Consider the following 12,635-nt stretch of genomic DNA (forward strand, 5'->3'; position numbering starts at 1 on the left):
TGGGCAGGAGGCTGCTGCCTGAGGTTGGGCAGTGGAGATGCACACCCAGCTCCTGGCTTTGCTCGCCATAGAACCTCTCATGGAGTCGGGAAAAGCTGCTTTGCTTTTTCTACCTGCCCCGTTCAGTTTGTCAGAGGAGCACAGCCGCATTAGCAGCCTCAGCTGGTGCAGAAAGAGGTGGGACATAATTCAGGTGTCACCACAGGGAGGACTAAGCCCTAACACCCAGCTGATCTCGACACCATCACCTTGCCCCTCAGGCAGTGGGGCCCAGCCCAGGTGTCCCTACCTGCTGGCAGAGCTGGGTGTCACGCCACTCTGCATTCACTAAGCGCGTCCCAGAGGTCCCCTCCATCACCACTGCTCTCACAAATGGTGCTGCACTCCCTGCATGCTTCTTTTGGGAGCTTTCCTCCATCACCCAGTGCACCCTTGGGCAGCAGTGTCCTGGATTTGACTGGAGAAGGAACCCCCACCTCGTTAATCCTTCTCCCCTCCTGAGCAAACAGCACCCCTAGATGCTGCTACAGATGCTGCCCAGTCTGTGTTCCTCAGCTGGGACACCTTTCCGCTGCTCAGTAATTATTAACCCAACCAACCTTCACTTTCACTGTTCACTCTCGTTAGCAGCACCACAGGGAAAAGCTGGTGAGCCCTGGCAGAGCCATCACCCACAAGCTATGGGGGTTCCCAGGAACCCCCCTTTCCTCCGCCTGCCATGGGCTGGGGGCACATGCCCTGTCCTGGCCGGCTGCTGGTGGGCAATGGGGGGCACTGGCTTGCAATGGGGGGCGCTGGGTTGCAATGGGGGGCACTGGCTTGCAATGGGGGGCACTGGCTTGCAATGGGGGGCGCTGGCTTGCAATGGGGGGCACTGGGTTGCAATGGGGGGCACTGGCTTGCAATGGGGGGCGCTGGGTTGCAATGGGGGGCACTGGGTTGCAATGTGGGGAACTGGGTTGCAATGGGGGGCGCTGGGTTGCAATGGGGGGCACTGGCTTGCAATGGGGGGCACTGGGTTGCAATGGGGGGTGCTGGGTTGCAATGGGGGGCACTGGCTTGCAATGGGGGGCGCTGGGTTGCAATGGGGGGCACTGGCTTGCAATGGGGGGCGCTGGGTTGCAATGGGGGGCACTGAACTGCAATGGCGTTTGTGGCTGTTTCCCCCCCCCCCTTTTTTTTTCCTTTTCTTTGGGGGTCTTTTTTGTTTGTTTTGGGGTTTTGTTGGTTTGGGTTTTTTTTTCTTTTTGGGTTCGCTTGGGTTTATGTTTTGGGTTGGGGTTTGGGGGTTTTTTGGGGGGTTGTTTGTTTTGAGGTGCTTTTGGGTTTTGTTTTCTTTTGGGGGTTTCCTTGGGTTTGGGTTTTTTTGGGGAGATATTTTTTGTCTTTTGCTTTTGGGGTTTTTGGTGGGGTTTTATTTTTAGGTTTAGGTTTTTTTGTTTGTTTGCTTGTTTTATTTTGGTTTGGGGTTTTGGTTGTTTTTGGTTTGGTTTTTTTTTTGGAGGGGGGATATGTTGGGTGGGCTTTTTTTAGTTGGTGTCGGTTTGGTTCGGTCCGGGCCCCGCCGTTCCCCCCGGCCCGCCCGGGCCGTGCCGGCAGCAGCGGGCGGCGCCGCGCAGAGGCGGAAGCGGCGGCGCCGAGGCCGGGCGGCGGCGGGGCACAAGGTAAAGCCGCCCGGAGCCGCGGGGGGGGGGGGGGCCGGGGCCGCCGTGGGGGGGGGGCAGGACCGGGCCGGGTGCCGAGGCCGTGCGGGGCGGGGGGGGGCACCCCCAGAGCCGGCGGGGCAGCGGGGCAGCGCGCCCCGGAGCCCCTCGTACAGCCCTTGCACGCCCGGCGTGTGGGAGGGGGCGCGGGGGCAGCGGTGGGTGCGGGGGGACTCGGGGTGCTGGCGCCCCGCGTGGCTCCGGGCTGGCAGGGAGCGCCTGGGCGTTTGCGCCGCAAAAGGGGAATCGTCCCGTGGGTGAAATCCTGTACGCAGCGCGCGGCTGTAGTTTTCGGAGATGTTCCTTGGGTTCCCCTTACCCTCCTTCCGCAAGGTGCTGGGAGAGGGGGGCCCGCATCCCGGACTTCCCGGTGGCCAGAGGCTCGGACCAGACCTGGGATGCAGCAGCAGAGCATACTCCTGGGTGGTTTTTTTCCTTTACGAGATCCTTTTCTAAAATGCTTGTGTGATGTAGGAGCTCATGGTCTGGAAACGCTCCTGCATCCCACAGGTGCTCCTTGCACTCCCATATTCAGTGTGAATTTTATGATTTGTTTATTATTTCCTGTATTTTCTGAACAAGCTGCCATGCTGGGCGCAGTTCGAGGTTATAGCAGGTAAACGGGGTGGGACGTATGTTCCAGCGCCCTGTTGGACATGCTGCAAGGGATGGAGATGGTTCTCAGCCTCAGCCACCACCTGGAGGAGGACAGCCTGCCCATGGGAGTCATCCTTCTTGGTCTGACAGCCCCTGGTGACAAAAAACCTGCATGCCCACAATCTGAAGGACAGCTGAAGGGAGGGACAGTGTCACGGCCAGCAGTTGCGCTGGCTTGGCGGACACGGGAAGGCTGTTGGGGTTGAGCAGTGGGGCAGAAAGCAGGAAGGAAGAGATGCCCACGGGGAAGCAGCTGAGGATGTGATGGAGGTCCAGACAAGCAGCTGGAGAGAGGGCAGGACTTGGGACTGGGGCTGAACCAGAAGCCCCAAATGACTTGTCACTGTGGTGTGGTGGAAGGGCTGGCTCCCAGCACCGCTCTCTGTGGAGCAGTTTGGTGTTTTGGGGATTTTTGGGGGGGGGGGAGTTGCAGGGACCAGCTCACTCATGGACATGCCGAGACAGTTTGTGTACCCACCAGAAAGGAGAGGTGGCCATCCATGCCTGTCTCCAGGGCTGTCAGATGCTCACCAGCTGCCACAGCCCCAGTCCGGCATTGCCCAGCCTAGCACAGCTCTTCCATTCTGTGATTCCGTAGCCTGGGAGGTGTTTTGGTCCGTCTTTGCCTCAGGAGCAGAGTTGGGTGCAGCCGCAGCAGATGTAAGGTCTGCATTAGCTGGGCACTGAGGAACAGGTGTGATGAGAACGGAGCGGTGGATGTGCTGTCTTCCACGTGCCTTGCTGCAAGAGACGAACGGTGGGAGAGGATTGATAAATGAGCTAGTACGTAAAGCAGAGGGATAGTCCTGGGTCACAGAATGGTTTGGGTTGGGAGGGACCCTTAAAGATCCGTTGAGTCCACCCCCCCTGCAATGACCAGGGACACCTTCATCTAGACCAGGTTGCTCACAGCCTGTCCAGCCTGGCCTTGGATGTCTCCAGGGATGGGGCATTGGCCACCTCTCTGGGCAACCTGTGCCACCGTTTCATCACCGTCACTGGAAAACATTTTGTCCTTATATCTAGCCTAAATGTACCCTCTTTCAGTTTAAAACCACTACCCCTCATCCCGTCTGTTAGTGTCCTGCTGCTCTGTAATGTGTCCTTCAGTGAGGACAACCAGGGGACCGGGACCCTGGGCAAAACGCCTCTGCCTGCAGTAGGGCTTCAGTCCCTGTGGCTGTGCCAGAAGCAGGACTGCTGGGTGCTCCCTGGAGCACCCCAACGACGTGTCTTTAGCCTTTGCCAGCTTGGCTGGGCACTCAGACACACGAGGACTGAAACGGTTTGCTTCAGGGTCTCTTTGGACTATAAAATGAACAGAGTCCAGTGGAAAATGAAAGCAGAGCTTTGTGAGTTGCTGTTGGGACCCTGTGTCCCGCTGTGCTTTTACAGAATAACAGTAACCTCCTCAAGGGTGACGCTTGCTTTAAGAATATCACCAGCCTCCTCTAGGAAACAAAGGTAAATCCCCGTGATCCCGCCATGCTTGTGCTCGGTGTTTGCTGTAAGTGCTCCCCCGCCGTCAGGCCCTTTTCCCTGTGCTCTCAGCTCACCTGTGTGGTTTTTTCGTAGGGCGCTGAAGATGGCAGGCAGCTCCGCTCCTTGGATCGGCAGCGCTTATCTCTTCCTCCAGTCGACATGCAAGAGCATCGTTCTGCCGTCTCTCTACGAAAGCTCGCAAAAGAAACCCAGCGTGTTCAAGGCACTGAAGCTGGCGTTAGCAGGTACCCATCCTCGCCGGTGTCTTGGTGTTGCTGTCTCATCCCTTCACGCAGTGCCGTGCTTTGCTTTATTCTCGCGCTCACGGGTAAGGAAGGTTGGCGCTTGCTGTATTTAGTAAAGACAAAGCGGAGCACATTCTGCAGAGGTCTGCCGGGGCGGCTGGGGGCTGGAGCACCGTTCCTGTGAGGAGAGGCTGAGGGAGTTGGACCCGCTCAGCTTGGGGAGAGAAGGCTTTGGGGGACCTACCCACAGCCTGACGGTACCTACGAGGAGGGGAGATGGAGCCCAGCTCTTCACAGTGGTGCATGGGGAATGAGAGGCAATGGGTGCAGATTGAAACGAGGGGTAGACACCAGATCCAGGGACAAACGTTTTCCCCATGAGGACAACCAAGCAGCTGCCCAGCGTGACTGTGTGTTCTCTCCATCCTTGGGGGTTTTCAAAACAGGACTGGATAAAGCCCTGAGCAACTTGGGCTGACCTCAGGGCTGACCCTGCTGTGCATGGGAGGTTGGGCTCGAGGCTTCCTGGGCTTCCTTCCAACTCGAACTGTCCTACAAGTTATCCTACTTGATGAATGTTTGTTTAAACCCATTTATGTAAGAGGGGAAAAGATTGCAATTGCTAGAAAAGAAGATTTAATTTCTGGTTTTATACCACCACAGAAACGTGATTTCTGCTTTGAGAAGCCCATTTTTAAAATTAGCAATAGCCAGTATAAGTTCTTTTCTGATGTAAGCAGGCACGATTACATTAGCTTCAACTGTATGTAACCCTATTTACATCAGAAAGAGACTTGAGATGCAGACGGTCATAAAACTCTTTTTCTCTATGCACCCTTGCACCAAGCTGACTGCAGAATAGTTAGAAGGGTTTATCTTACTTAGCTAGAGTGACTCTCACTGTGTTCTTTACCAGTCTCATACACCTGAGCCTATATCGTTTAATGGGGCTTGTGTAACTATTTTGTAATTTCTTCTGGCAATCGTGAGCCGAGCCGAGTCAGGCAGTTTATCCAGTACAGACCTGCTCATCTTGCAGCTCGATCCAGAGCTGGAAAGCAGCAGGGAGCCCGACGCAGTTGCCTGGTTAGGCTTGATTTACACTTGCTTTGTGTCGCTGAAATGTGAATCTGCTCACATGTTTAAGGGAAAGCCAGCAAAAAGACTCAATCCTACTGAGCTTATCCAGACCTAAAAAAGCCATGAAATCGGCAGCTCCCTGAAGCGTCATGAAGAAACATGTGCAAAGTCCTCTCTTCTGCAGTAGCTTCACAGCTGTCATGTACAGCATTCGTAAAGGTTTCCAGGTCTGTGCAGCTTTTCCCTCCCCAGCCCTCCTACCCTGCTATGGAAGCTTGTGTTTAACCAACACTCAAGAAAAACAAAGCCCGGAGGAAGAGGTAGAAAGACGTTTCTGGTCAGCCACAGTGAATTCAAATGCCTCCCCTAGGTGCCTAGCCCCATGTCCCAGTGACACATCTGGCCTGAACTAAGCTTTCTGATGCAGCCAAGGACTCGGAAAACCCTGTAAAGCCACTGTTAGATCACGTACTCTGAAATCCCAGGCTAATTGCCCTGCCTAACGTGGCGCACACGAGTCTGCTTTGCCTTGGGGTTGTCCTCTGAGCTACGCAACGCACGGTGCGGGGCTCGGCGGTACCCGACGCAGTGCCAGTGGGAGCTGGTACCTCTGCGCGGCGGGGGGGAGGGGGTTAATTTGGGTCTGGAAGCAGTTCAGGCAGCCTCCCACAGGCCTCTGCTGTAAGAGCAAAAAAAAAAAAAGAGAAAAACACGTCCTCTAAACTGTCATCATCAGCATATAAAATCCCTGTGGAGACAAGGTCAATGTGCACAGCTAATCACAATGAAATTTTGCTGGGAGAAGGAAGAACGAAGGCCTGGACAGTTTCTGCTGTCAGCGTGGCTCATGCTGCCCCTCCACTAATGTTAGAGGGCATGTCCCCAGCTTCTCCTTGCTTAGGTTTTACCATTAATTAATTCTCTGTGCGAAAAGAGTTTAACAAGTCAAGGCCCGATCTCAAGCAGCCCAATTCCCGTGTCTGGACCTATCACTCGCCACTTGTGAGATGTTTTGAAGGCTCAGAGCCAGCCAAAAGTTACCTCTGGGCATGGGGTGGAGAGGAAACGCAGGATTGTTTTCCAGGACCTTCATCACTGCATGAAAGTCCAGTCACAAGGACTGAAGACTGTCTGAGCACTGAGCTGAACTTTCATCTATAAAACTTCCCTGTGCTGCCAGTTTAGCGTAACCATTTCTGTCTGGGAAATGGATCCTCAGACTGAACCCCTCCCCTAATAATCTCAGCGTTGAGATAATTACCTGGGGTGCAGCAGCATATGGCCTCCATTGGCCACCATACTTCATGGGGATGGATGGTGGCAGGGCAGCAAAAACTTGCTCTTGGTTTTACGTACAGGTTTTTCATCCCAGAGGATGTGGTCACAGGGAGAAGAGAATTCAAAAGCCCCCCCTTTGCAGGCTTGGTGGTGGGTGGGAGTGGGTCTGGGTCGCATGTCTCATGCCTGGATAGTGACTCTGCTCACTTCTCCCTGCCAGACTCCACCGGCAGCGTGAACGGCGTGGACATGCTCAAAGTGCACTGCAGCCACCCACACCTGATAGTCCAGCTCAAGTTCTGCAAGCAGGAGAACTGCCGCCGCTTCCTGCGGAGTTACCGGGAAGGAGCGCTCCAGCAGTCCCTCCAGAATCACCTCCAGCTCTCCTTGGCCATGACCACGGTGCCTCTCGAAATGGAGCTGAAGGCTGGCAAGGAACACCTCGACGACATGCTGAAGGATGAGGATCGCTGCGTGGAGTGCATCTACAGAGAAAAGGTGAGTGGGAGAGGGTGGGAGGCCAGGCAGCAACGAGGAGCAGTAGCACGGGACTCGGGAAGGTGCATGCAGGTCTTGCTCTGCTGCAGCATGCTGGGTTGTTGACTTCTCCCTCCTTCACTTCTCGACTATAATGTGGAGAAACAGCTCTGCCCTTCCCCAGAGCAGTGCGCTTTTCTGGAAGGTGTGACAGTTACCTAAAATAGCTTACAGAGATTCTGCTAAATCCCTGTGGTTTCTGTGTGTAACAATTAGCATGGCTGTTACCACCGCTACAATGAAGAACTATAGAAGGTGCAGCTGAAAGCATGAGCAAGCATGCCTTGATACACCTGTGAGGCAGGTGGAGAGGACAGCAGTCCGGTGTGGAACAAGCACTGCTCAGCACCTTTGTCCCCTGACTTGCCCACCACCTCCTCCGAGCAAAGCAGTGGTAACTGCACCTAGAAGCGAGCGTGGGTGCAAACACTGCGCATTAAACCAACAACTTGTGACAGAGTGGGGACAAACAGCATCTGCTGCCAGCAGAACATAGGCTGCGCTTTTGAAGGCAAAGTCTCTCTCTCAGAAGTGATATCCAGCGTCTAGCTCATTGCACACTTTGGCCCTGGCACTCTAATCCTGCTAGCAAGAGCAGTGAGGTCTTGTCATCTCACCACAAAACCAAGGCACTTGACATGATTAAACTCATTGCCTTTCCCCTCTCCCTCTTTTTTTCCACCTGGAACTAGCAATACCTTGTAACTCTGGTTCCCTCTAGATGGTCCTGAGAAATAGGTACTCACCATCTACTTGGGAAGATGAGGCACAAGAGTATGTTTTGCCACGTTGCTTTTCTGCAAGCACAGAGAACGAAGTGCAAACGTTTCAGCCCTGGGCCAAACCACACGTGATGCGCCGTACCCTGTCAGCCTCTGCTTGCGGCTCCCTCCCCTCGCTGAACTAGCGGCCTGAACAAAAGAGATGGGCTTATTCTCAGTTCCCCCAGACTGACTTAGCCGGGCTTCTGCCTGACAGTGCCACAGTCAAAGATGTCCCTAGGGCACAGCTGTCAGTGGCCGAGGGCACTGCTGGGTGCTGCTGTACGCCAGCTAAGCGCTCGACAGAGCACTCGCCAGGTTGGACTCTTCCCATGTGTTTTGCTGCTTTTACTCCTTTGCTCATTACCTGCCTTCTGGAGGTCAGGCTAGTTTTCTCTTGGTCAGTGAGAAAAACTGGCTCGGAGAGGATCCGGGAGCAACAGCACTTAGGTAGTGGAGGGGCAGAGAGGAGAAGGGGCGTAGCAGGAGCTGCCTGCTGTGGTGGCCCTGAGCTGCTGGATCAGGTCACCCCGTTCTGTGGGCCTGACCCTTACATGGGGTAAGTCAGAGAAGCCACGCTGCCTGTGGTGCCCCCTGATTCTTGCAGAGGGCTGCTGGAGGTAAATGTGGACTCGTAGGAATTTTGTGCAACTTGTAAGCGCTCACTGCTGCACGTGAGAAACCCAGGGGAGGGAGATTGCCTGTTTCATATCACATCAGAGAGAGAACCTCACACGTTTACAGCCAGAACTCCATCAGGCTATTTCGTCTGGTCAGTTCACAACTGACACTATAGCTGCCTCATTGCTCCTCTCTTGACACCGTCATCTTAGGCTGCACCTTCCAGCTGAACATCTCCAGCTTTGCAAGGCGGTGAGCCTGGCAGGCATCACTGACACTGTTTGCATTGCAGCCTGACCGCCTGCGGGATGAGGAGATCACGGAGCTGGAGGAGTGCCTCAAGAGCCTGATCGTTCACCAGAGCATCAACAACAACACGGCTGTAAAAGACTGCGCATCTCTGCACTCCCCATCTCTGCCTTTTCCGTCTCAAGGCAGCTCCCTTTCCCCGCAAGTCACCTTCATCTTTCAGGGACAAGAGTTCGGTGAGTAGCTGGAACTGACCAGGACAGCCCTTGGTCTTCCTCGCCTCAAAGCCCAAGAGGGAGGATTAACGTGACTACGTATTGGGGTCTACCTCAGATGCATCAAGGATCTCCCAGCATCCCATAAGGAAGGAATTCCAGCAGTCCTAAGATACTGCCATACTGCTTCTGCTCAGGCTTCAACCTGTTTTTTTCTTTTCTGGGGTGGCACAGAACCAGATGCTTCAGAGCCTGTGTCCTTACAGGTTCCTCACATTTAAAAACTCCTTAATACTGAAAGGAAGAACGCAGATTAGCTTCTCTTCCTCCACATCATTTTGTTGAGGTGAGTTAATATCGTAGGTGGGGTCAGGCTGGGAAGGTTGCTGTGGGCACCATCAGCCCTGCTGTCAGCCGGGATGGATTTGTCCAGGCTCCCTGCAGTACGTCAGCTGTCTTCGGGGTCTGTCCCCTCCAGAGAGCTTTCAGACAGTCTCACATAACAATTTTAGCTTGAGATCAGCTAGATAATTTCTGAGTGTGCTTAAGCTGCGTGTCCATTCTGCAGTGCTAAACAGCCAAGGAGAGAGCTCCTGTGTTGCATCCTGAGGATGCTTAGGCAGGGGACAGGGGACGTGGTCAGAAAGGTCTTGCCAAGTTGATTTTGAAAGGCTGAAACAAATAAAAGAGGATGTCTATCAGAAGAAAAAAAGAAAAGGAGAAAAAAGAAAAAAAGCTCTAGCAAACCACAGGGCAATCTTATACTGGGGGAGGAAAAAATTTTTTTAAAAAAGCTATTGCCGAGCTTGCAGGGTGGGGGCAAGCCCAGACACTGGCGTTGTGGGAGGATTTCAGTAAGGGAAGGGCCCGAGCAAGGCAGAGGGCTGGGGGCGGACGGCCACGGGCGGGTGAACGTGTCACCGCGTGCTGCAGCTCCCCACTGAGGCACCAGCGCCGGGGACGGCAGGCGGTGCGGGGAGCGGAGGGCAGGAAGGTGCGAAGCAGCGGGGCTTCCTCCGGCGGCCCCACCTCCAACGGTGGAGGAGCATTGTGGGGGCGTGCGGACCCCCGGGCAGGGTGGTCCCTGTAGCTTCCCTGCTCTGGGACCCCAGGCAGGGCTGCCTGGGTGCTAAACCACCGGAGGACGAGTAGAGCAGCCCCGCAGCAGTTTAATAGCACATTGTGGGCGCCGAACAGGCTCCCTGCTCCGCGGAACGTTGAGCCAACCTTGCACTGGCCCAAGCCGCCTCACACCAGCCCTGAAACCTCCGTGTTTCACCTGCCCTCTGTCCCTTTCAGCCAACAGAATGCTCACGCCGGATGACCACCAGAAATTTGCCAAGCTTGTGTCCAAGAAATGGAAGCAAGTGGGTCGCTCGTTGCAGAAGAGCTGCCGGGCCCTGCGTGATCCCGTCATTGATAACCTGGCCCTCGAGTACGACCGAGAGGGACTGTATGAACAAGCCTATCAGCTGCTCCTCAGGTTTATCCAGTCGGAGGGGAAGAAAGCCACGATAGCGCGGCTGATCTCAGCCCTGGAAGAAAATGGTCTCACCAGCTTGGCTGAGGAGCTCTTGGGCCTCCATTCCAGCGAGGACTGCTCCTAGAGCCCACGGGGTCATGGCATCGCTAAGGGCTTTCTCGCTTTAGCTAGTGTATGGGACTGCTGCCAGCGGCTGGGGATGTAAAGCCCTGAAAATCACCGCAGGTTTCCAGGTAGGTGGGAATGGCCGGGGGAGAGGTTCTGTGCTCGCAGAAGCCAGCACGGACCTCTGATGTCCCCATTGTGTGTCCAGAAGTCAACGTTACTTTCCCATGAAGTGGTGAGAGAGGCTTTCAGCCTGACTTCCCTCAGGACTGAGCCGTCACAGGGAAGAGCCAGGCAGTCAGAGAGCCCTGGGGGAGAGTGGGGGAGAGGAGAGAGCAAGGAAGGCACCTCGGAGAATTCCTCTGGGAAGCAGGCGATGCCACTGTTTCTTAGGCGGTGGCCCAGGCCATCACCTAGAGAGCTGCGATAGATTTCTTATATTGAAGACATTTTTACCCTCAGGCATGACACCAACCGAAGACAGAGAGGAAATTAAGGAAAAGTCAGTTTTACATTATTTTTCCTTCTTCAAATGAGGAACAGACACCTGCAGCAAGTGCATCTGCCCTGCCCTACTGTGGTACAGCTCCTTCCCACCTCTCTCCACCCAAAGGTTTCCCTTTTACCTGGGACAGCCATAATCTTCCACAAAGCACCAGATTGCTGCTGTAGAACAAATTTCAGGCTCGGAACAAGCCATCCGAACAAACACAATTTCGGAGAACGATTCCCAACTCTTGGTTTGTGGTGGACAATACTATTTTGCCTACATCGTGCTCAGCTCTTTCCCACCAGCCCGAGGGAGCCTGTACCTGTGACAAGCAACACGCAGTGCTGGAAGGAAAATTGTCACCTCGTCAGCGAGTTACCTGTGGAGTGCAGATGGGAGCTGCTGCTCTGAAGTGGGTCGCAGCACCAGATCCCATCCTGAACCCGGTGACCAGCTGGCTGCTAGCGCCTTCGCTCGCTTCTGGACCACGTACCCTCAGCCTGCTGAGTTCACCGGAGAGGATCGCTCATGCCGTCGTGTCTCACGAGCATCGGGATCTGCCCAGAGCCTTTCCCTGGCGGTGTTGTCACTGTGTGACAGTGGGGCATTAGCTGCTGTGCCTGGATTTACCTGCCCTGATTTCGAGGGTAAAAATGGCTTCAAAGACAAAGCACCCAAGCCCCAGGGCTGACTTGTGCTTCCAGTTCTGCTGGGAGATGCCAGCTCTCTCCTGGTACGGGTGATGCAGACTGCAACAGAGCGCAGTTTACACCTTTGCCCATAAAGCACAGAGCAACACGTGTCTAGCATGGCACAGGTCTTGTGAAGCACAAATTCCCAATGCTTTCCTGATAGGTTTTTACTTACCCTTTTCCATTAATCCTATCTCTCTTCGTCTTTCCCATCCGTGGGAATAGCTGGTGGGCCTTGGAAATCATTTCAGATGTCGAGGGTGGTTCTGCCAGCACACGTAAAGCCCGTGTGGGCACACACATACCAGGCCACTGGCAGTCATGACAGGCCCAGCTTTCAGTCAAGCCCTGATGGTCTTTTAAACCACAACTCACATCCTAATCCTTCACGGGAGCCAGAGCTGTAATTTGGGAGGGAGGAATGCAGCCTTGGGCTCAGGTGTGGGCTGGGATCTGCTCCCACAGCTGCTGAAGACCTGGGGGAGCAGGATTTAGACGGCCAGCTTCTACCCAGCTGGGGTCCACAGGTGAGCTGAGCATCACCTTCCTCAGTGTCAGCCTGAGGAACCTGGCTGTTTTGCTGCAGGTTTGGGATCCCCAAGGTTACGTACACAGTGTGGAAAGGAAACGGAGGGGGTTAAAGGTGGGGAGCATGTTCGCAAGGTGTGAATGAGTATGTTTGCATGGTGCCCTTGACTTCATCCTGGCACTGTCTCTACAAAGACTGTGGCTCCGTGACCTTTCATTCAGCTATTCTGGGTCTGTGCTGTTGCAGTCTCATCTCCCCCATTCCTGCTCCACATCCTTCCCTCTCCCTTACAGTAGTACCAGTGCTTTTCCCAAAATGAAGCAACTATCTCTCCGACAGTGTTGCTTTTGGGACCAGCATGGTGGAACCATACCTCAAAGCATTTCGTTTTCCTGCCAGATCCCAACTGGGGAACTCTTCAACAGCAGCCTACCTGGCAAATGGTATTTTAAAAAAAAAATTACAAAAAAAAAATCAGAAACTTGAAAATTACTTTAACAGCAATAGG

The 12,635-nt window shown here is 54.4% G+C and overlaps 1 protein-coding gene across 2 annotated transcripts; it reads left to right on the plus strand.

Annotated features, from left to right (window-relative positions):
- The first annotated feature begins 1,627 nt into the window (after positions 1-1,627).
- TRADD (TNFRSF1A associated via death domain) lies at positions 1,628-11,734 on the plus strand. 2 transcript variants are annotated; one of them, XM_056360978.1, is made up of 5 exons: positions 1,628-1,664; positions 3,936-4,087; positions 6,666-6,943; positions 8,657-8,849; positions 10,128-11,734. In XM_056360978.1, the coding sequence occupies exons 2-5, from the start codon at positions 3,946-3,948 to the stop codon at positions 10,433-10,435; spliced, it is 921 nt and encodes a 306-aa protein (XP_056216953.1). In that variant the 5' UTR covers positions 1,628-1,664; positions 3,936-3,945; the 3' UTR covers positions 10,436-11,734. The 2 variants fall into 2 exon arrangements, with proteins under 2 accessions (XP_056216953.1, XP_056216952.1); XM_056360977.1 differs by lacking the exon at positions 1,628-1,664 and adding an exon at positions 1,896-3,143.
- Positions 11,735-12,635: the final 901 nt, after the last annotated feature.

Source organism: Falco biarmicus, chromosome 15 (genome assembly GCF_023638135.1).
Source record: "Falco biarmicus isolate bFalBia1 chromosome 15, bFalBia1.pri, whole genome shotgun sequence".
In the NCBI taxonomy this organism is placed as follows: Eukaryota; Metazoa; Chordata; class Aves; order Falconiformes; family Falconidae; genus Falco; species Falco biarmicus.